This window comes from Syngnathus typhle, linkage group LG1 (assembly GCF_033458585.1).
Source record: "Syngnathus typhle isolate RoL2023-S1 ecotype Sweden linkage group LG1, RoL_Styp_1.0, whole genome shotgun sequence".
Classification (NCBI taxonomy): Eukaryota; Metazoa; Chordata; class Actinopteri; order Syngnathiformes; family Syngnathidae; genus Syngnathus; species Syngnathus typhle.
In genome coordinates, this window is record NC_083738.1 from 24186577 (window position 1) to 24206309 (window position 19733).

The 19733-nt window shown below is 42.4% G+C and overlaps 3 protein-coding genes across 3 annotated transcripts; 2 read left to right on the plus strand and 1 right to left on the minus strand.

The window, feature by feature from the left end:
• The first annotated feature begins 164 nt into the window (after positions 1-164).
• Positions 165-1433, plus strand: LOC133158965 (alpha-2 adrenergic receptor-like). Its single transcript, XM_061286171.1, has one exon. The coding sequence runs from the start codon at positions 210-212 to the stop codon at positions 1431-1433; it is 1224 nt and encodes a 407-aa protein (XP_061142155.1). The 5' UTR covers positions 165-209.
• A 3460-nt stretch (positions 1434-4893) lies between these two features.
• Positions 4894-6988, plus strand: LOC133156100 (homeobox protein HMX1-like). Its single transcript, XM_061281910.1, has 2 exons — positions 4894-5065; positions 6492-6988. Exons 1-2 carry the CDS (start codon positions 4894-4896, stop codon positions 6893-6895), a joined length of 576 nt encoding a protein of 191 aa, XP_061137894.1. The 3' UTR covers positions 6896-6988.
• A 5711-nt stretch (positions 6989-12699) lies between these two features.
• LOC133157440 (carboxypeptidase Z-like) lies at positions 12700-19102 on the minus strand. Its single transcript, XM_061283960.1, has 11 exons — positions 18780-19102; positions 18312-18341; positions 17555-17929; positions 16589-16816; positions 15511-15752; positions 14750-14914; positions 14519-14677; positions 14216-14351; positions 13983-14122; positions 13812-13911; positions 12700-13664 (listed from the first exon to the last, which is right to left on the minus strand). Exons 1-11 carry the CDS (start codon positions 18865-18867, stop codon positions 13312-13314), a joined length of 2016 nt encoding a protein of 671 aa, XP_061139944.1. The 5' UTR covers positions 18868-19102; the 3' UTR covers positions 12700-13311.
• Between the last annotated feature and the right edge of the window lie 631 nt (positions 19103-19733).

Genomic DNA, 19733 nt, shown 5'->3' on the forward strand with positions numbered 1-19733 from the left:
AATCAATTGTTCAAGATTGTCAGTAGACAAGAGGAGAGTCAAGGAGATGAGGGGAGGGGCGGTACACCAAGCATCACTGGGATGCGAGAAAAAGCGGGGGAGGGAGCGCCCGTGCCGCGCGCACATCACACTGCATGTTTTGCCTTTCGGTGTACACAGATTATAGCGGGACTTTATTTTACTACTGTTATTATTAATATGACGCCAGGATGGATTGGCTCAACAGCACCGGACTGGACACGGTCATCCAGCTAAACGCGTCCGACGGCTACTCATCGGCGGCCGTCGCCAGCATCGCCGCCCTCGTAAGTTTCCTCATCTTGTTCACTGTGGTGGGCAATGTGCTGGTGGTGATCGCCGTGCTGACAAGCCGGGCGCTCAAAGCGCCCCAGAACCTGTTCCTGGTCTCCCTGGCCACGGCCGACATCCTGGTGGCCACTCTGGTGATGCCGTTCAGTCTCGCCAATGAACTCATGGGCTACTGGTATTTTGGCAAAGTTTGGTGCGGGATCTATTTGGCGTTGGACGTTCTTTTTTGCACGTCCTCCATCGTGCATCTGTGCGCAATAAGCCTGGATCGCTACTGGTCCGTCACGCAAGCGGTTCAGTATAATTTAAAGCGGACTCCCAAGCGGGTTAAGTGCATCATCTTAATTGTGTGGCTCATATCTGCTTTGATTTCCTCTCCACCGTTGTTGTCTATGGAGAGGAACAAGGAGAGAAGCGCTCAGCCCCAGTGTGAGCTCAATGACGACAGTTGGTATATCATTTCCTCCAGCGTAGCTTCCTTCTTCGCCCCTTGCCTCATCATGATCCTGGTCTATGTCAGGATTTACCAGGTGGCCAAAACCAGAACCAGGAGCATGTCGGAGAAGAGGCGGCCGGACAGCGGGGTCGTTCAAACAGAGAACGGGCACTGCCAGTGTCCGCCCACCCCGAGTCACCGGACAGCCACTCAGGGGCAACACACGGAGGAAGCCGACCTGGACGACAGTTCATCATCAGAGGGGAAAGGCGGAAGGAGGCAACCAGAATGCCCTCAAGGGAACCCCAAGCCGAGCTCCTTGACCAAAGAGGCCGCGTGCGACTCCAGAATCAACAACAAAGCCGTGGACCTTTTTGCCTCCAGGAAGAAACGGAGGAGCTCCATTGCGCTGAAGAAGCTCTCTCAAGCCCGGGAGAAGAGGTTTACTTTTGTCCTCGCTGTGGTCATGGGGGTGTTTGTCGTGTGCTGGTTCCCGTTCTTCTTCAGCTACAGTCTTTACGGCGTGTGCAGAGACTCTTGCAAGATTCCAGATCCACTCTTTAAGTTTTTCTTCTGGATCGGGTACTGCAACAGCTCCCTCAACCCGGCTATATACACCATCTTTAACCGTGACTTCAGGCGTGCCTTCCACAGGATCTTGTGCAAGTCATGGAAAAAGTCCTTTTAGGGTGGCAACCTGAAAGCTCATGTTTCCAGTTGGAGTCCTTGGTTCCAGTTCTTCCAAGACCCCATCTTCAAGTTCTACTCCTTAAGGCCCATCTGTACCATCTTCAACCGTAACTTCAGACAGGCCTTCCAGAGTGTCATAGGCAGTTTGTGGAAAAAGTATATTTTTGCGAAGCAACCTAAAATCTTTCCGTTTTAAGTCCAGTCCACATCATTTCCAGACCCCCTCTTCAAGTTCTGCTCCCCAACCCAGACATCTACACCATCTTCAACTGCAACTTCAGGCAGGCGACCTGAAATCTCAGAAGTTTGGAGTTTCAAGTCACAGTTCCTGACCTTTCTCAGCAACAGACTTGCTCATGGACTCTTGTGTGATCGCAGCCCGATCAATTCAAATTCTGCGAATATTCTGTCAATCCAATCCTGCCTTAACACAACTTCAGGCAGTCTCTTTCTGAGATCATAAGAAAAAAAAAAAATCACACAAGGTTCCCTTGTCCTTTTTTCGACAGCAACCTTGTTGACTCAACAGCGCTTCTTTTGGTCGCAGGCCAAGTAGCGTGTCCCAGTCGCCTCAGTTGCTTCAGATGCAATTATTCAATCGATGGACTAATTTTTGGCATTCTGTCCATTTCTAATCCCTGCTATGAATAAATCTAATTGGATTAAAATCATTTTCTGACAGCATCTAGTTCATTTGAATTGCTGATTGCGTTTATTTTGAAGCGCGGGTTTTGAGAGGGTGGGAGTTCCGACAATACACATTTCAATCCAACCTAACCTCACTCCAAAGCAGACAGAATTCCAAGTGGCTTCGATTTCCTGCCAGTTATTGGGCTCTTGCTGGGGAGGATATGTTGACTGGATGCCTTGAGGCCGCCGCAGCTTTCGTTATCTGGGCACAATCTTCGTGTTGCTATATTGGCAGTACTATATGTGTGCCATTCAAAATGTTAATTAATTCAATGTGCACAAAAACTTTGCGATGGCAAATGATGATGTCATTGCATCATAGCATTGCTTGCTACAAGGCAATATTACAAAAATAATGTTGAGTCGAACTTTAAATCAGGTTGCAGCGTTTTTTTTTCAGAAGCATAACCGCAGCAAGTCTTGATATTAGGGACTTATTTGGAAGTGAAATTAAATCCGATGTTCCGAGGAATTGCGATATGGGCAGCATTGTGCGTGTTACAATTCAGCTTGTCTAATTTCTTCCACGTATCGGCGTAAGGCATGATGATGACGAAAGAAATGTAAAAAAAAAATAAAAATAAAATGAAAAAACGTATCCATTTGGGAATGAGCTGTCAGTCGCTGAACAATGCAAACGTCTCCCGCCAGCTCTTTCCCATTACGTACGTCTGTCAAGCTTTTGTCACGCCAGTCATGAACGGAACACACATATTGCTGCCTTGTAAGCTCGAGTTTATTCAAGCTGCAGGCTTTCTGCTGACACGGTGATTCATTACAGCGAGTAAGGCAAAATGGCCCTGAATGCGGCATTTGTATTGAGTTCCGCAAAAATTAATGAAATCACACAAGCCGTGTGTCAGCGGCCTTGTGGTCGGACTTGTGCAGTTAGAATGAGAAATTGTCACCCTTTCACAGATAAATAAATTGTCAAAAGGTCAAACCAGCAGCGAGCATAGCATGAAAATTTCAAGAATCCAACTTTTAAATTATGGTCCGTTGTGTCCATTTATTTGATCCCGACCTATTAAATCTTTATCTTACATGACATTTGAGAGACAGAGGAACCCTGGGGGGGGGGGGGGGAAGGGTTTAAAAACGGATGATAAAAACTTCTTTTAGTACAAGCGCAACGTTTGCTTCCAAATGCAAGGTTTTGCAATGTCTCCTGATAACAAAGGTCTTGAAATAAAACTTTGATTAGACAAAGTTGATTACCTTAAACCAGCATAACATAATGGTTATGCCAGTTTCTTTTACAACCTTATTTTGCTCTAATGAATGTTAATACAAACGGCACCCTTTCAAACATACTGTTATCATGCGGGAACACTCATTTGCATGATGAGAGCAGAATGAAACCTTGCCTGCTGTCTGTCATTGTCATGATGGACAGCTGTGCGCATGGCATAAAATGCATGCACACTGACCTCAGGTGGTCCTGATGAAAAGTGCACGTAGGCGGTCACTTCAGAGTTGGGTTTAAAGAAATATTATTAACATACATTTACTGGATAACTAAATACTAGATTCTACACCTAGAAAAAAACAAAGCAACAGATTTGTCAAATGCCCCCATCTTGTACCACTAACAAATAAATATTACAATAATATTGAATTATATCCTCCATGGAGTGCTGTACCGAAATACCCTTTTAATAAACTAATACAGATTAAGTGTCTACCTAATACAGTGCAGTACATCAAAATAATTTCAAACAACACTGGCTCATTGGTCATAAAAGGAAGCCATATCAATCAATCAATCAATCAATTATTACTCGTATTAACAAGACAGTTGTGATATTGCACATCCTCCAGAGGGCGCTGCTGCACCACAGTTTGGGACATCAACACTAAAAACTAACACTAAACTTTTGGGGATTTTTTGCTGCCACACGCTTTGAACATGCTTAAAGATTAAATCATACAAAGTTATTCAAACAAACTTTAAGTAAGTAAAATATTCTCTTATGCCTGTTCTGACCCACTGGCAGTTATGCAAATCTGCAAGAGGCACAGTGTGCTTGCTTCAGGCTTTTTGTCACTTTGTTTCCATTAAGACATTTTAGCATTTCTACGATTCATTCCCACCGAGCTGGCATTTTGGGATACCAAAGCGATCATTTTTCAAAACTGGGTAACAGAGCAGCTCAATCTCACAATGCCACATTTCCGTAAGGACAACAAATCCACTTGACGAGATCAGAAAACATAATCGTGGGTTGTATTTGACCGCAAACAACTGGTGACATTTTTGCAGTGTAAAATGTCTGCCTTGGCTCAGCAAAGGTTGGAAAACACTAATTCAGGATTACTAGCTGTTCAACTGATTTTATTTTATTTTTATTTTTTTAAATCAACGAATGACATTTTTGCTGTGTAAAATGTCTGCCTTGGCTCAGCAAAGGTTGGAAAACACAAATTCAGGATTACTAGCTATTCAACTGATTTTATTTTTTATTTTTTTTAAATCAACGAATGAGTGTGCGTGCGTGTGTGGGGGGGGCAAACTCTGTGGTGGGCAGAGGAATTTTCAAATTGCGGTGCGCCCCAAACCCCCTTCGTATCCACTGTACTGCAAAGTGTTTCAACATGGCAGCCGATCTGAAGCCCTGCCCACAAGCTGACCCTATGAAAACGCAGCAGCCTTTTGGGGTCGTGCGAGAAACGGCAGGCCACTTCCGAGCGCGCTCTGTAGCCATGCGGCTGGCGGCAACGCGCGTCCCCCGTCTGAACTGGATTTACATCGGGACACGGCGAGGAATATGAGCAAGGGGAACGGCGACGGTCGGAGCGCTTCTCTTAACTTCACCATCGACAATATTCTCAATTTGAGGCCGGGGACGGATGATTCCCGGCAAGACGGGCATGTAAAGGACGCCTATGATGAGGTGTGGGACACCCGGAGGCGGTGCGAGGGTGGATCCCGGGAAACAGGTGAGCGACCTGGCTGACAAACTTATTGCATTCACTTTCGCTTTGAACTGACAGGAGCATCAACTACGTAAAATGAGAATAATTTAAGATGGGCCCCTAAGCACAGCACAGGAAAAAAAACAAAGTAGGGTTGTCATCCTTTATCAGCATGACTACTAGAGCACCACTAATACTAACAACAATGATAATAATAATAATACAAATAATGATAATGCCGCTATAAAAGGCCATTTTGCAAAATGAACAAAGCCGTTCTACATTCAAGCACTAATACTAATACTAATAAGATTAACAAAGTTTATGGTACCACTGTTAGTTTTATTATTACTATTCATATTGTTATAGTTAATATTAAGGCGACCATAAAGGCAATTTAGTAATAAGGAACAATTTCAGAAGGATTGTCCTCCATTCTCAGGCCTGAACATTTCTGCTGCTACTACGAGTAATATAATTATAAAAATGTTAGTGTATTATCAGAATTATTTAGATTTTTGATTGATTCATCAAAATGAGCTGTTTCACATAATTTGTTTAAAAAAAATACAATAAAAAAACTTACTTAGACTTGGTTCCTCGACCGCGCTTCTGCACATCGGGCAGTCAAGAGCCTCCAATCTTTTTGGTTTCTTGAATAACTTTCACCAGTGTCTCACTTCACGTTGAGTTCTAGTTACAAATAAGAAACAAACGTGATAATAAATACCCATAATACATGTCAATTAAAATAGATACAATCATAAAATAATATGAGGCAGACAATATATAAATAAAAGATGATTTTGATGGTCACTGGAAGATTCATATATATAAATGTATCATGTGGGGAAACAAATGCAACGTTTACAACCTGCAGTTTATGTTTTCAGAATTGTTGAAAAAAGCAAAATGAAAATGCTTTGTTCCTTTCTACAGAAAAGGAAATCTGAAGTCCATGAACATTTGTTAAATAAAATAACAAAATGATCATTACTAGTGAGTGCACAAAGACATGTAGCAAACATTGTCTAAGTATTCAATTTAAAAAAAAAAAATACGTAGGGGGGATTATTTATCATTCAAACTGGGTGATTCATTTAAAACAGTTCAAAATTAAACCAATCTTATACATCTTTATCATATAAACACATCGATCATTAGAAACACTGGCTATTTGAGACTCAAAAAACTGAACGTGATTGATATTTTTAAAACCTCCTGAAATTACCTTTTTGCATAATTGAACTTTAGGCTGATAAAACTATGAAAATTAAAAATGGGCAACAAGGGCTTAATTTGATTTAATAATTTAATCTGTCACTTAATAACGAGCACGGGCAAAGATACATTTAATTTTTTGTGTTTGATTTAAAAACAAATCACAAAATAAGTCTCTTTTCCATTTTTGGACTCGAGTAACACTCAACGTCGTCCTATTGATCCGCAGCCCTCAGCCACACGTCGGAAGCGCGGCCCTCCGCAGCTGGCGCTGGCTCCAGCAAGAAGAAGACTCGTACCATTTTTTCCAAGAGGCAGATCTTCCAGCTGGAGGCCACGTTCGACATGAAGCGCTACCTGAGCAGCTCAGAGCGAGCGGGCCTGGCCAGCACGCTGCAGCTCACAGAGACGCAGGTGAAGATCTGGTTCCAAAACCGACGCAATAAGCTCAAGAGGCAGCTGTCGGCGAATGACGACGGGCCGGGCTGCGCGCCGGTGCGCAACTTTTACAAAGAGAGTGACTGTCTACTGGGCGGACATCTGCTTCCGACGGCCTTCCCCGTCTTCTATCCCAACACCATCTACTTCTCCAACGCGGCCAAATGTTTCGGACTTTTCGATGCAGATAGATGAGTAAATCCGCACCGCGAAAAACGCCGGGAGTCAATTTCCACTTGGATGAAGCAAAATTGCAAAACATTTGAGTTCTTTTCAATGCATGTTGGCAGAGGATATTTTATAGAACACAATATTCTAAATATCAAAGTCAAGAGGCAGAATGACTTTGGGAAATGAAATTTTGTGGGCATGTCGAAAAACGTTTCAAGAAGTCTGTCATTTCGATGTTTTAAAGTACCAAACAAACAGTATTACCACAATATAATGATGATCTTGTTTCTTTGTACTCACAAACTTATCGTAAAATGTGGCAGACATTTTTGGCCATTATTCTCCCGCTTGAATGTGCAAATGAAAACTGTACATTCTGCCATCCAGTGGAAGAACATTGAATTGTTCCACCTGTTGGTAAAAGTCGCTGACATGAAGCGGTGGAAAAAATGCTACAAAAAATAATTTTAGAACCAGTTAGGTGCAGGTGGTTGGGGATCAGCACATCAAATCACAATGAGCCTTCAAATCAGCTTGTGAAACTTTGCCGCTTAAGAATCGATTGCACGATGAATCGTCTACTAATTGTTGAGTCACAAAACAACGCGATTCATTGTTAAGAATGTTTTGTTTGTTTGGTGGGTCGACCCACCAAATGCGTTTTTTTTTCTACATTTGAATGCATGCCATGCATTTTAGGGTGATTTTGTTCACATTTCAAACAAGGAACATGTTTGTATTCGATTGTAAAGCTGCAGTCACTCGACTGCTTTTCAAGAGTCGACGTACATTTTTTTCCTTTGACTTGTGAGTGCAAACATGAGATCTCAAGGCACCTCTGTGGACACCAAATCCAAATTCTGGACACCAGACGCACATCTATGTTTCGTACGTGCAATTGAGCCGCAGCCACCGGCGACAACAAAATTTGATTTTCAGTCAGGGTACATATTCATTCCAACCTACCCCTACCCTTTCCATCCCGTTACGGCTGTCAGCACGTCAGGTTCCGTTTGGGCGTCACATGCTTTCAATTCGGCATTACACGCAAGTGATAATGCAACCCTTATTGCTAATGGCTGATAAAACTATGCGTCAATGAGAGGTTGGAAAGTATCCGCTTCACTTTACTCACGTTCTTAGTGTTGTGTTACAATTTCATTCTCATAATTTTAAATTTGTGTTTTTTTTATGCTTTAATGTTACAATTTTACATACTTTATTCTTTCCACTTAATTGTCTGAGCATCCCAAGTTTATTCTTGTAACTTTACGACTCGCAATATTTTGCTGTACTGTAATTTACATTTCAGGTCAGTACGAAACGTAATTTGAAGGCTTAGTTTTTCTAAAATTCCAACATTTACCATGTAATTTATGTTTCAATTCAGGTCATCTCACAAAGTTCCACAACGTCCCGGATTAATTCTCGTAATACTACAATTTTCTCTGTTATTTCCGTTTCAAATCAGTTCAATTCAATTTTAGAACGCAACAATTTCATTTGAAAGCAGTTGCAACTTTTTTCTTGTAATATATGAACTATTTTTTTAAGTATGACATTGTGCAACATTTGTACTGAGAATTTCATGTTTTTTTTTTTTTTTTAATTTCAGGGTGTTCTTATTAACACTTGGTACAACAGAATCTATACTCTTATTTTGAAAAGACACGAGAAGGCGCTCGTTTGCATGCACTCCGAGGGCCTGAGTGACACGGCACTTTACATCCTAAACAAGAGCCCATTCATTAGGAGACGAAAGGGGATCACGACCTGAGGGGACGGCGGCCTTCCTCAGAGGCTTTCAGGGCACTTATTGATCAGTGGGCTGTGGTGGACGTTGCGGTCTGCAGTGACAGAGGCTCTCTTTAAATTGAATGGGGGCTGTGGGATTACAACCCGGGTGTATCAGATGAAAGGCGCGTGTGGCGGCAACATGACTGAGGCCAAAGGTTAACCATGCTCATCCCAAAGGGCCTCCCAAGTAGCTGAATATGTGACAGGCATCATAAAATTACACCCCCATAATATAACACTTTTATTCCTGTAACATGCAACCTGATAATATAATAAAGCGAATATTTTTGTTGTATTTTTTTTTTTTTTTAAAGGAAAATGAGCACAGATTAACATATAAACAAAACAAACGAGAAAGTAAAGAAATGCACAGCAGATGCCATGTGTTAGGTGTGAGCGTTTATGGGGCGTGGCCTAGTGAGTGGCATCAGCAGCTGGAGTCAGGTTAGCCTGCGTGTGAGTGCCTGGGCGTGAGCTGTGGCTTACAGTGCCACCTTGTGAAGGTTTTCATTTTGTTTGTTTGTCATGTTCAATAATATTAGTCAACAGCAAGTTAATCAGGAGCAGCTTAAGACATTTTCATTTTTGTTTTTTAAGTTTCACCAATTAAAGCTTGCACAGTATGGATTTTACCCTGAGTTGCTATTTCGAGCTCGAACACGAGGTGGTCGAGGAAGAAACGAGGACCGAATCACCGGAATCACTTAATACGATTTCTAATACGACACAATTGACTACCGCTGACTCTATAAAGAGACTCCAGAAGCGCTTGTGAGGTGTTTTTCAGACCAGAACACATACGGGAATCGATAGCACATGGGAGGGAACTGATACTTGACACTAATGGATAGTGGGAATTTTAAAGGAGGCTGGAATTCATATTGATACGGACAACACAGGCCAGTTGGGCTCCAAGGGGGCGAGAGGAGAGGGGGGGGTCACAGGTTGCTTTGACAGCCAAGCCGCTCTTAATGGAAGCTTATCGACTGACGAACATGTGACCAGGAGGCACAAAGTCTGACTTTGCCCAACTCAAAGTGATTGTATTGACACTTTTGGGTAAGAATAAAACAAACACTACCAGAACGATGCACTCAAGAAGGAGTGGAGCTCTTTACAAGCCCTAGGCTTCGTCTCCCTCCTTGCACAGTTATTGATATAATAATATGTGCTAAACAATAAACTAAAAACTAAAACTAAACTATAAGAATGATATGATCAACTCTAAGATATACGTTGATGTCACATTATTCAGACTGCACCAAGTTTTGGTGTTGAGCTGAAAAAGTTTGGCAAAGCCTGTCTTTGCCTTTTAGCCCCAGGCAGAAGCCGCTACCGCTAAAGCAACACATGTGACATATTAGCTCCGCTCCGTTAGCACGACTGTTTGATCTCAAGACCGCAAATGGGAGCAAGGTGAAGAAACGGCAGTGTAATTATGATGGATGATGACAAGAAGAGGAAACCATTACCTAATAGCCCGTATTAGCAAGCGCAAAGGTGTTTGTTTCTGCCTCGTTCTTGTCAAGAGCCCACACGCTGTCCATTGCGGTAACCGCCGCCAGCTACGATGCACTCGGATGTATTGACTTGCGAAAACTATTATTTTAATTGATTAATCTGACAATTATGGATTAATTGGATTTGAAAAACATGTTTTTCTTTGAATTTGTCAATTACTTTGAATTTGTTTCGCCTCATTTGAGTTTTTCTTACACATGCTGAATATACTCAACTGCAGTGAAATCCATTTCGTCTTATTTCGATAGCTGATTAGCCAAAGTGAGGCTTGTCAAATTGGAAAAATGACATCCCAAAATTATCAGCTGAAAACAACACAAATGCAAAAAAATGAGCAAAGAATAACAATACTGGTGTGAGTGTTTGGGTGTATATGATTATAGCTATTATATCATTACAGCACAACCTTTTATCTCCAGGCTACACTATGTTGGGTGTTTAGTTGTTCCTTTTTTCCCCCGAGGTGATTAGCTGGTGCTCAAGGTTGTCACCCCCATAAGTGCAGCTGCTTTTGAGAAAAGGGGGCAGGAAAAACAAGAGGCCGCGGGTCTCGGCCGAAGGAACCCTGAGAAGCGTGCGCTGATTCGGCCCGACACTCGCTGCCACATTTCGGCCAGCTGCTGCCGACTCACAGCCGCTCCAAGCGGCGAACTGCCATGTTCTTTTATACGACCAAGTACTTTTTCCTCGTAACACTGCTACAGTATTTTTTTCATAATGACCTAATAGAGGCGTAAATTCCATATCACCCGCAAAATGTGAAGCTAACTAAAAGAAGACCTCACTGACTGGAATGTTGACATTTTTACCTCCAACATCTTCGCTTCTGCTCCGAAGACAACAGTTGTTTGACGCCATTCATTGTCGCTCGCGTCTGGAAAAACACAAAGGAAATATATAAGTGGGGGAAGGAAGTGCGCGACCTTTTCGGCCTGTTTGCCGTGTCGCTTTCAGTGTGGTTGGCCTCTGGATGAGATGGGCACAGACAAGGCTCCGGGTGGCTGCGGGTGTTATTCACAAATCAGGCCGGGGTCACATGTTGTGTCTCTTCCACTTTCATGTTAGCCTCGACTAAATGCCTGAATGTCGGATATCTGAGCGCTCTTGCGCTTTCTTCATTTTGGTCTTCAATCAATAACAAACACGGTGAAATCATTCCACTGTTTCCATCCCAAACGTTTTGATATTTACACAAGTGAGAACACACAACAGGTGCTCTTTATTTGACCCTTTTCAGACACCTCAAACATAAAGCAACAAAAAGTGAGAAAACATGACTTGAAGAAATCTGATCCTGATGATGACATTACATTCAAATATGGCAAATAAGTCGTTGATTCTCGAAAATTCGATCCCGATTCACGACAATTTAACGGTAGGTGGCGAGTTTTTACAAGATTCACAGCAGAATAACGCTGGCGAATTCCAGGTCACGACAAAATAATTTTTAAATTAACTTGAATTAATTGCTTAGGCACGTCACGAGGGGCATGAAAAGACGAAGGCCTCGCTCATTGCAATGGAACTCGATAGCACAAGCTAACATGGTTAATATGTTCACTAAAACTAACTAAAACTAGCCTCATATAATTCATACTTATCTGGCATATTGTCTTGTTGGGTTTTAGAGAACGTAACTCACGAAAGGATATCGAAGTTTTGTTTTATAGACATTAAACACTCTGAATTACAAACGACGTGCTACTCACCAAATTTGCCGCCTCGACACTAGCATGAACCATTCCGACGGCTGTAAAGGGGTGATGCGATAACGCATCACATATATTAATTAATAACTACAAACAATAACGTTACGTTGATTAAGAGACTTTATAAAATGATGCGTGAAAGCCCCCAACACACACACGCCTTTTTGATATAAAAATAATAAATAAATAAATAAATAAATAAATAAATAACGATGGGAATTACCTGACGATTCTCTTCCGCCCCGTCCCCTCAATCCTTTTGGTATGACCCAATCGTAATTGAATACTACACTTTGTAATGACGTACAATAACCTTTATTTAACTTTGTATTATTACTAAGATCTCTTTGCCCTAAAAAAAAAAAAAAGGCAAAAAAAGGCATTAAGAGCGAAGGCCAGAACAATTTGAAATTTAGCACTGTGATTTAGGCCGCTTTTGCACGTTGTTGTCGGAAACAGTACTACGTTAAAAATGTGAAGGCTTCAAAGCTCGTTGTTTATCAGCATTATTTACGTTGGTTTCTGAATTTGGCTACGTTTTATGTGTTAGTCATGACATGTAATGGACAGGACGGTGTGACCACAAGCCATAAATCATGTTGTGGTCCTGGATGGAAAACAACACAGTGTTGGCTCGAGTCACACTGACAGAAGTGATGTCATTATGTTGCAGTCAACAAAACGAATCCTCCTTGGAAATCATGAAATAGAAATGCTTTTTTTATATTATCAAATCAAATACACAATTGTGGACTTGGGCCACCTTTTTTTGTTTTTTTACAAAATGAACAGCAAATGTGGTACACTTTGACCGCTGTATTGCGGTTCATGATTTGTTTTATTTCTATTCCTTTATTAAATCAAATGCGGGAACATTTTGAGGCCAAAACGCCCCCACTCAAAAAAAAAAAACAGTTTGACACCCATAATTGATGCTTATTTCCCTTCGGCGGCATTTCATTTCATACATTGGCATCAAGACAGACTTTCATTAGATGAAATATGGTTTGGTTGAACAAAATGTCTAGTTCTCTTTTTTATGTGACTAATACACAGCTTGAAGCAAGCATGTTTTGAATATTATTTTAAAGAACTGTGTGAGCTAGAGTCATGATTTTCATTTTCCTTCCAACAGTACTATACTCACAATGCTACACTCAATTTTCTTGACAGTGAGAGAGCGAGGCCCTGGGGATACTTAAAAAAATGTGTTTTAATAAGTTTAGCTGAGTTTTAAAAGGGTTTCATGCATTTAAAGCACGTGGGCCGGGTTAAACTACAAAACAAAACACTGATCAAAAGGAAATGCAATAAATGGAGGTTGAGTTGACTGTACAAGTGAATGGTGAAATAAGGTGCACAAATGTAATCCGGCAATACAGAAGAGCAAAGCATTAAGCATGAAAACGTGAGCTAGTGGCTCAAGAGCAGCCAGGTGGGAGAGGGCGACCCCGGCAGGACAAAGTAGTTCCACCACCAGGGCTTCACCACTGTCTCGGTGCGTGCTTGGCTCACTTCCGCCATCTGGGTGTAGCGTTCGTACTGGTTGTTGGGGTCGAAGCGTTGGTAGGCGGCGTGCTCCGCCGCCTCCTCTTCCAGCTTGGTGGGATCCAGATCCGCCTTCTCCAGGATGAAGTCCACCCGTCCGGCAGAGTGCATCATGGGAGGAAGGTGAATTTTCTTGGCCGCTCGAGCATAACCGGGCGCGGACGCCGACACGATGTGAATGCCCGGACTCAAGAGGCGCCAGTATTCTCCGTTTTCAGCTATTTGAGGATGAAAAGGGGTGTGGATTTATTTTTTCGACTTCTTGAGAAAATCGATCAACAAAAAGTGGACTAACCATAACCTAACTCTAACCTTTCGATCGGTGCATACAATGCTAAAAACACAAGCAGGTGAACTCAAATTACCTGTGAGGATGTCATGGCGTATCCCTCGCACCGACACCCTCGCACCTTTAATTCCATTTCCCTCCACGTCTTTTACGATGCCTTTAATACCACGATGGACCTAAGGAGGATTGTATTTTTTATTTTTAAAGGCCACCAAAGAGGAACAGCAGAAAGGCCAAGTTTACTTACTGCTTCTATAAACGACAAAAACGCCTCCTGGTTTTCATGCCAGCTGATAAACAAATCCTCCTCGGGCGGGAACTTCTCGCAGCCCAACTCGACGGTCACCTCGAAGCAGTTGGTGTGGAGGTAGTTGAAATCTTGCATGCCTGGCAAAAAACACTGCATCGTTAACCAGAGACTAGGTGGGGCAACTTTGGTCATTTGGTCCCCTCTAGTGGCGACATCTAGCACTGCATCACCTCCTGCGTTGCTGGCCCACTGCGCTCCGTTCACCGTTCCTCTGTGACTGTGGGAGTAAGCCGAGCCACATCGAGTGTTCCCGTTGTACATGCTTTCATGCGTGCTGGCGTAGCTTCTGGACAGAAACTTAAATACCTGAAAAAATATTCATTTGCCTTATGCCCAAAGCAAAAAGGAATACAAACTTGTATGATCGTACAATTGTGATTTCTTAGAATCACAATTAAAAAAATGTAAATACTTGCTAAATATTTAGAAATGGGATGATAAAGTACCAGACCAACGCAGAAAGAAAAATTGACCTTGTCATCCGGCGTGGGGGAAACCAGATTAAGATCCAGTGGATGCTTGGAGCGATCATACGGGTAGGACACCACCAAGTCGCCGCCATGGAAGTTAGCGGAGAGAACAAACGGGATGGAGCGGATCCATTTCATCACAGCGTACGTCTCTGGCGCCACCTTGATCCCGAGCAAGGTTGAGTCCATGTGAGTCAGGTACACGTGTCGCATGGATCAAAGGTCACGCTGTACCTTGCCAAACCAGTAATGGTCAGGTATTGGGATGTGGTCCGTGCGGTAGCCTCTTTGGTGGCGGCGGTGGCTGTAAACGATGGAGGTCAAATCGGGGAAGTTTTTGTTCAGGTCGATGTTCTGGGCATTGTTCCGGCCCACGTTGGATGGACTATAGGCGCGACCCTGGAAGACGCACACAAAATACAAACTATAGCGTTGTGGTTTGCAAACCTTTGACAGGCTACCAAGATGAGCAACATTAAAATACAGTTGTGCCCAGGTGTTAATCGAAAAAGAGTGAAACGTATTATTCCATTTTGTAAGCCAACGTAACATGATGCGCAGTTATGAACATTAACTTGCTTCATTTTGGAAAATAAAAAAATCTATTTAAATAACGATTTTATTAAAATCTATTGTACACAAAATAACTTGTACTGAAATAAGTGTTTAAAAACAAATAGTTCTTTCAGAATAAATGCAATGGAAGTTACAACCCCTGGCTGAGCTAGAAGGGGGGGTCACAGGGGCACTGTCCCCCCTGATATATGCTTGGACCCAACTCCACCAAGGTGCCAGGCTGGATAATAACGTAATTGACTTTTGGGTATTTTCTAAATTATTTCCCATATTTTCACCCATCCGCCCAAGAATTTCTTTGGGATTTGTAATTTTTTTGTGGACCCCCTGAGAAATCCTTTGGCCCGCCCTACATCCCTCCTCAGGAAGAAACTCCTAGCTCCGCCGGTGCTCGCACTTATTCTCTTAACAGTACTGACCCTTCCATCGTCGTCGTCATCGGTACCGCTGTTCCTGTCCTGGTGGCCGGAAAATGCCATCTCGAAACCGTCGGGATTCATGGAAGGCAAGATGTGGATACGTGTGGTGTTGACCAGCGTGCGCACACGCTCGTTGCCCAGACGATACTCGGAGCACAGGTACTGCGCCAGGTACACCAGCAACTGGCGACCCACCACTTCGTCTCCGTGCATGTTGGCAACAAACTTCATTTCCGGCTCCACTGCGCAAAGAAAACATTTGCTCATATTACATTATATTATTGTTTTCCGGACTATAAGGCGCACCTAAAAACCTAAAATTTTCTCAAAAGCCGATGGTGCGCCTTATAGTCCGGTGCGCCTTATATAATGGACCAAATTCCTAAATTTAAACTGGCCCGAACAATTGTGTCATGAAATCAATCATAAGTGGCCCGCTGAAGACTAGGAATCATGAATCAAAAAGACTATGGATCATTATTTTGTGATTATAAAGTGATTTGTTGCGTCTGAAGTTGAAATAAAAAAGATAAAATGGAGAATGATTTGATTTGGATTAAAAATCTGACATGATGCATTAATGGTGCACCTTATATAGGGGACAAAGTTTTAAAATGGGCCATTCAATGAAGGTGCGCCTTATAGTCCGGTGCACCTTATAGTCTGGAAAATACGGTAATTTTTGCTAACAAGATTGTGTGAGAGAAATTCAAAATGGCTGGCCGCCCCAACATTTTCTGCCAGCTATTCTTTAACGAATCAACAAAAGTGTCTACTTGAAATCTTGCAAAGTTGTGAGCACCAAACAACAATCTCTGGTGCTCATTTCAAAGTTGTTAGTATGTCCACTCCTATAATTGACAAATGTTTACAACTGTGTGACTTTTACGGGCTAGAACTTAAACAATCCTGGTGCCGAACTGTCTAGCACAAGTTATTTAAAGAATGCTGACCAAGATCAGATAAAGCTTTGAATTTAGTGAGAGGAAAGATAGTAAAACAATAAATAAGTACGTGTGTAATATCTCCACATTTCCAGGCACCACAAATGGATTCTGATTGGACGCTTTGCACTTACGCAACTCGTGTTGTCCGGGGCTGTCGGAGAACTCGATGACCAGTAGCTCCTTGCCCTCATTGCTGCGGCCGATACTGTAAGTTCTGGCGATGTCGGAACATTCCTGCTCCGTTCTTTTCAAAATGCTGTTGAGCTGAGCGTTGGAGTGATACGCGAATTTGATTTTCAAAGCCGGGTCCACCGGGGGTACGTCCAGGAACATGTAGTCGTCATCAATGTCCGATTGCGCTGCCAGAAAAAAGTTCAAGTTAAACTAGCATCCAGCAACCAAAATCTATTTTCTCTTTAATATTCCAACTTTTTTTCTGATATTGCTACACCACTTTCAAACACAGATTGAAAGAGAAATGATAAATAAATAGTTACAAAAATATATTTCTTGCGTTCGTGTCACGTGACTGCAAAACAAGATCGGAATGAAATGTAAACAAGCGTCCAATGAAAACAGATGGAGGACAAGAAAAGGAGGCTGGGGAAATCTGGCCTTCGGTTCAGACTTTCTTGAAGCCAGGCGAGTGCGTGTGCGTGCCAGATGGGAGCATTCCGTAACTGCAAAGAAATGAACTTTCCCTGAGCTTAGCAGACGTTTTTTCTTACTCGAATGGTTTCCAATCAGTTGAGTCGCATTTGAATGTGAAACAGGAACTCGGACATGCCAAGGAAACTTTTCCAAAAACAAGATGTCAAGGAAGACTTTTTTTGGTATTTGCTTTTCTTTGCCAATTGATTAACTACATGACAGTAAAATATTGGCAAGCGAGACAAGGAGGATGACGACAACGATGTCATTTAGTATTTCAGATTCGATACAGAGCGGTGATGGAACAGTAGATGTTCCATAAATAAATTAGACAGACAGACAGACAGACAGGTTTTTGGGTGTGATATCTATCGCCTGCCGGCATTCCGCTAAAAAATAAATAAATAAAAAATAAAGATTAGCTATGCAGTGTGGACAGCGCTCACTTTTGAGGTCGTGGAGCGGGTCGTAGCATCCTTCTTCGTCAGCCACAAAAAAACGATCGCAGTCCAGAAAGTACGGCCAGGCCATCTCAATGGCCTCGAAGGCGTGGACGCAGCGTTTGCGCGCCGCCTCGCAGACCCACCGGCACGGCTTGAGCACCTTGTCGCCCTCGCAGCGTGGCGCCAGAACGGAGCAGCCCAGCATGCGTGCCTCTTGGTGGCACTCGTTGCCCAGCAGCGTTTCCAGCACGCTCATGAGGAGATACTCCACGCCGCTCTCCGCCTCCTGTCGGCTGCTGTGGCCCAGCGTATTGGGGAAGAGCGTTTGCGTGTACCCCATGTTGTCGCAATACGACAGCTGCATGTCCTCGCATTTTGCTGAAATGCAAAATCAAATGGACTGTAACATGACTACAAGCCAACGTCAGCTTTTTAAAGCACTGTAATGACTAACAGATCCCTGTAGGTGGCGACTTGCATCGCTTTCAATTTGAAAGCAAAGATTAGCTAAAAAAAGCTGGTCCGTCATGCCAATTAGATATTCCAACAGATGTATTACTAAACAGACAAACATTTTTTCAATGGAGTGTTTTGATAAGCGTGGTGGAGCTAAAAAATGAGAACGTGAACATTCCATGCAGCTGTGGATCATCTAAAAATGTGACACATGCGACACAGGCTCACATTCCTACATTGTGACTTATTGTTGGGAAATGCTATAAGTATTGAGAGCTCCTCCTTGAAAGAGTTTACTACTCACGTTTTTCTTCCAGGATTGGCTTGCAGTGACCTGGAAGACATGCAGACAGTTTTCTTGTCAAATCAACATCTTGGCAATTGTTTCAGCATGAAGTTGTGCTTCCATGTTGATTATAAAAAAAAAATCCTTGAAAAGGTTTGCCTAGTACTTTTTTTTTTTGTACTACAAGTAACGGGGACTGTGGACCTGGAATAAAGAAAATGTCAACAAAATGGATAATCCCGAATATGACAGACAGTCCTGGTTAGGAAATATGAAGCCTCGGTCCAATATTGACTTATTATTGGACCGGGGATAACGTTTTGATTATGAAAAAGTTGTAATAGTCGACTGGAAGGTTCGAGGAGGAAGGCAGGAAACGCAACGACGGTGCGTTTTGACGCAGCTTGCACGCGTCATTGAATTACAGGAATACGGATCAAATTGGCAAACAAAAACAAAACAACTATAAAGCAAAGCAGACATTACCTCGAATTTCAGTGTCACATCGCGGAGGCAAAGCCGTCACCAGCACGGCGCTGAGAACTTGCAGCGCAACGAGGAGCATGATGCGCATTTTCCACACTTTGTGTTCCAGCGATGTGGCAACCCCCCCCCGCCCCCTAAAAAAAAAAAATCCCCCTCCTCACAGCGACTTTATTCCAACCTCCACAGCCTTGATATCAAGTTACAATCGCGCCAAAGAATGTTTTGAGGACAAGTTAAACCCCTCTGAGAACTAACTTAGTTGGGAACTACGAGCTCCGTTATTGGCTGGTTGACAGGTGACGCGTTGTAAAGTCAAAAACAGCTTTCGTAAAGGTTGGGGTTTGGTCACGTGACTTCACGTAAGCCAATAGGAGGCGTAATTAGGTGTTGTTTTATTTTGTCCTAGATGTACTTCACAAATACTTCGACGCCACAATGGAGATTCTCTGAATTGAGAGTACATATACTTTTTTGCTGACTACCCCCCCCCCCCCCCCCCGAAAAACACAAAATAATCAATGATGCAGTAAAAATTATTTGTTGCAGAGGATAAAAAATATATGTGTGGACTGTTATGTTGTCAGTCTACAACTGTTTGTATTCAAATATATGTTGCACAAACACAAACACCGACACTGATGCTATTCGTTAGCCTCTCCGTGGCACATCCCATTGTATATTAGCATCAAGCTAGTGGTGTTTAAGGTAAAGTTTTGTCATCATTTTCAACAAAGTACTGTTGTCTTCAAAGCAAACTGTTATGAATATTAGTGATAACAAATTTCCAAATAAAAAAAAAAGTTTAAAAAATAACGTTGATAAAGAATAAATACATACAACATACTAATTTATATGAATATATTTCAAATGAATTTGAGTAATGCAGTTAAAAAAAACTGAGTATGAATAACGAAAATGAAAAGCAACTAGTGTTTCGGTTTCTCCGAGGGTGTG

Bases quoted from the DNA above. Each gene is read 5' to 3' on its own strand.
- LOC133158965 (XM_061286171.1), top strand. From the start codon at position 210: ATGGATTGGCTCAACAGCACCGGACTGGACACGGTCATCCAGCTAAAC.
- LOC133156100 (XM_061281910.1), top strand. From the start codon at position 4,894: ATGAGCAAGGGGAACGGCGACGGTCGGAGCGCTTCTCTTAACTTCACC. The intron at 5,066-6,491 runs GTGAGCGACCTG...ATTGATCCGCAG, and splicing joins GGGTGGATCCCGGGAAACAG to CCCTCAGCCACACGTCGGAA.
- LOC133157440 (XM_061283960.1), bottom strand. From the start codon at position 18,867: ATGCGCATCATGCTCCTCGTTGCGCTGCAAGTTCTCAGCGCCGTGCTG. The intron at 16,817-17,554 runs GTGAGCGCTGTC...TTTTTCTGGCAG, and splicing joins CCCGCTCCACGACCTCAAAA to CGCAATCGGACATTGATGAC. The intron at 13,665-13,811 runs GTAATTTGAGTT...ATCCTCAAATAG, and splicing joins ACGCCATGACATCCTCACAG to CTGAAAACGGAGAATACTGG.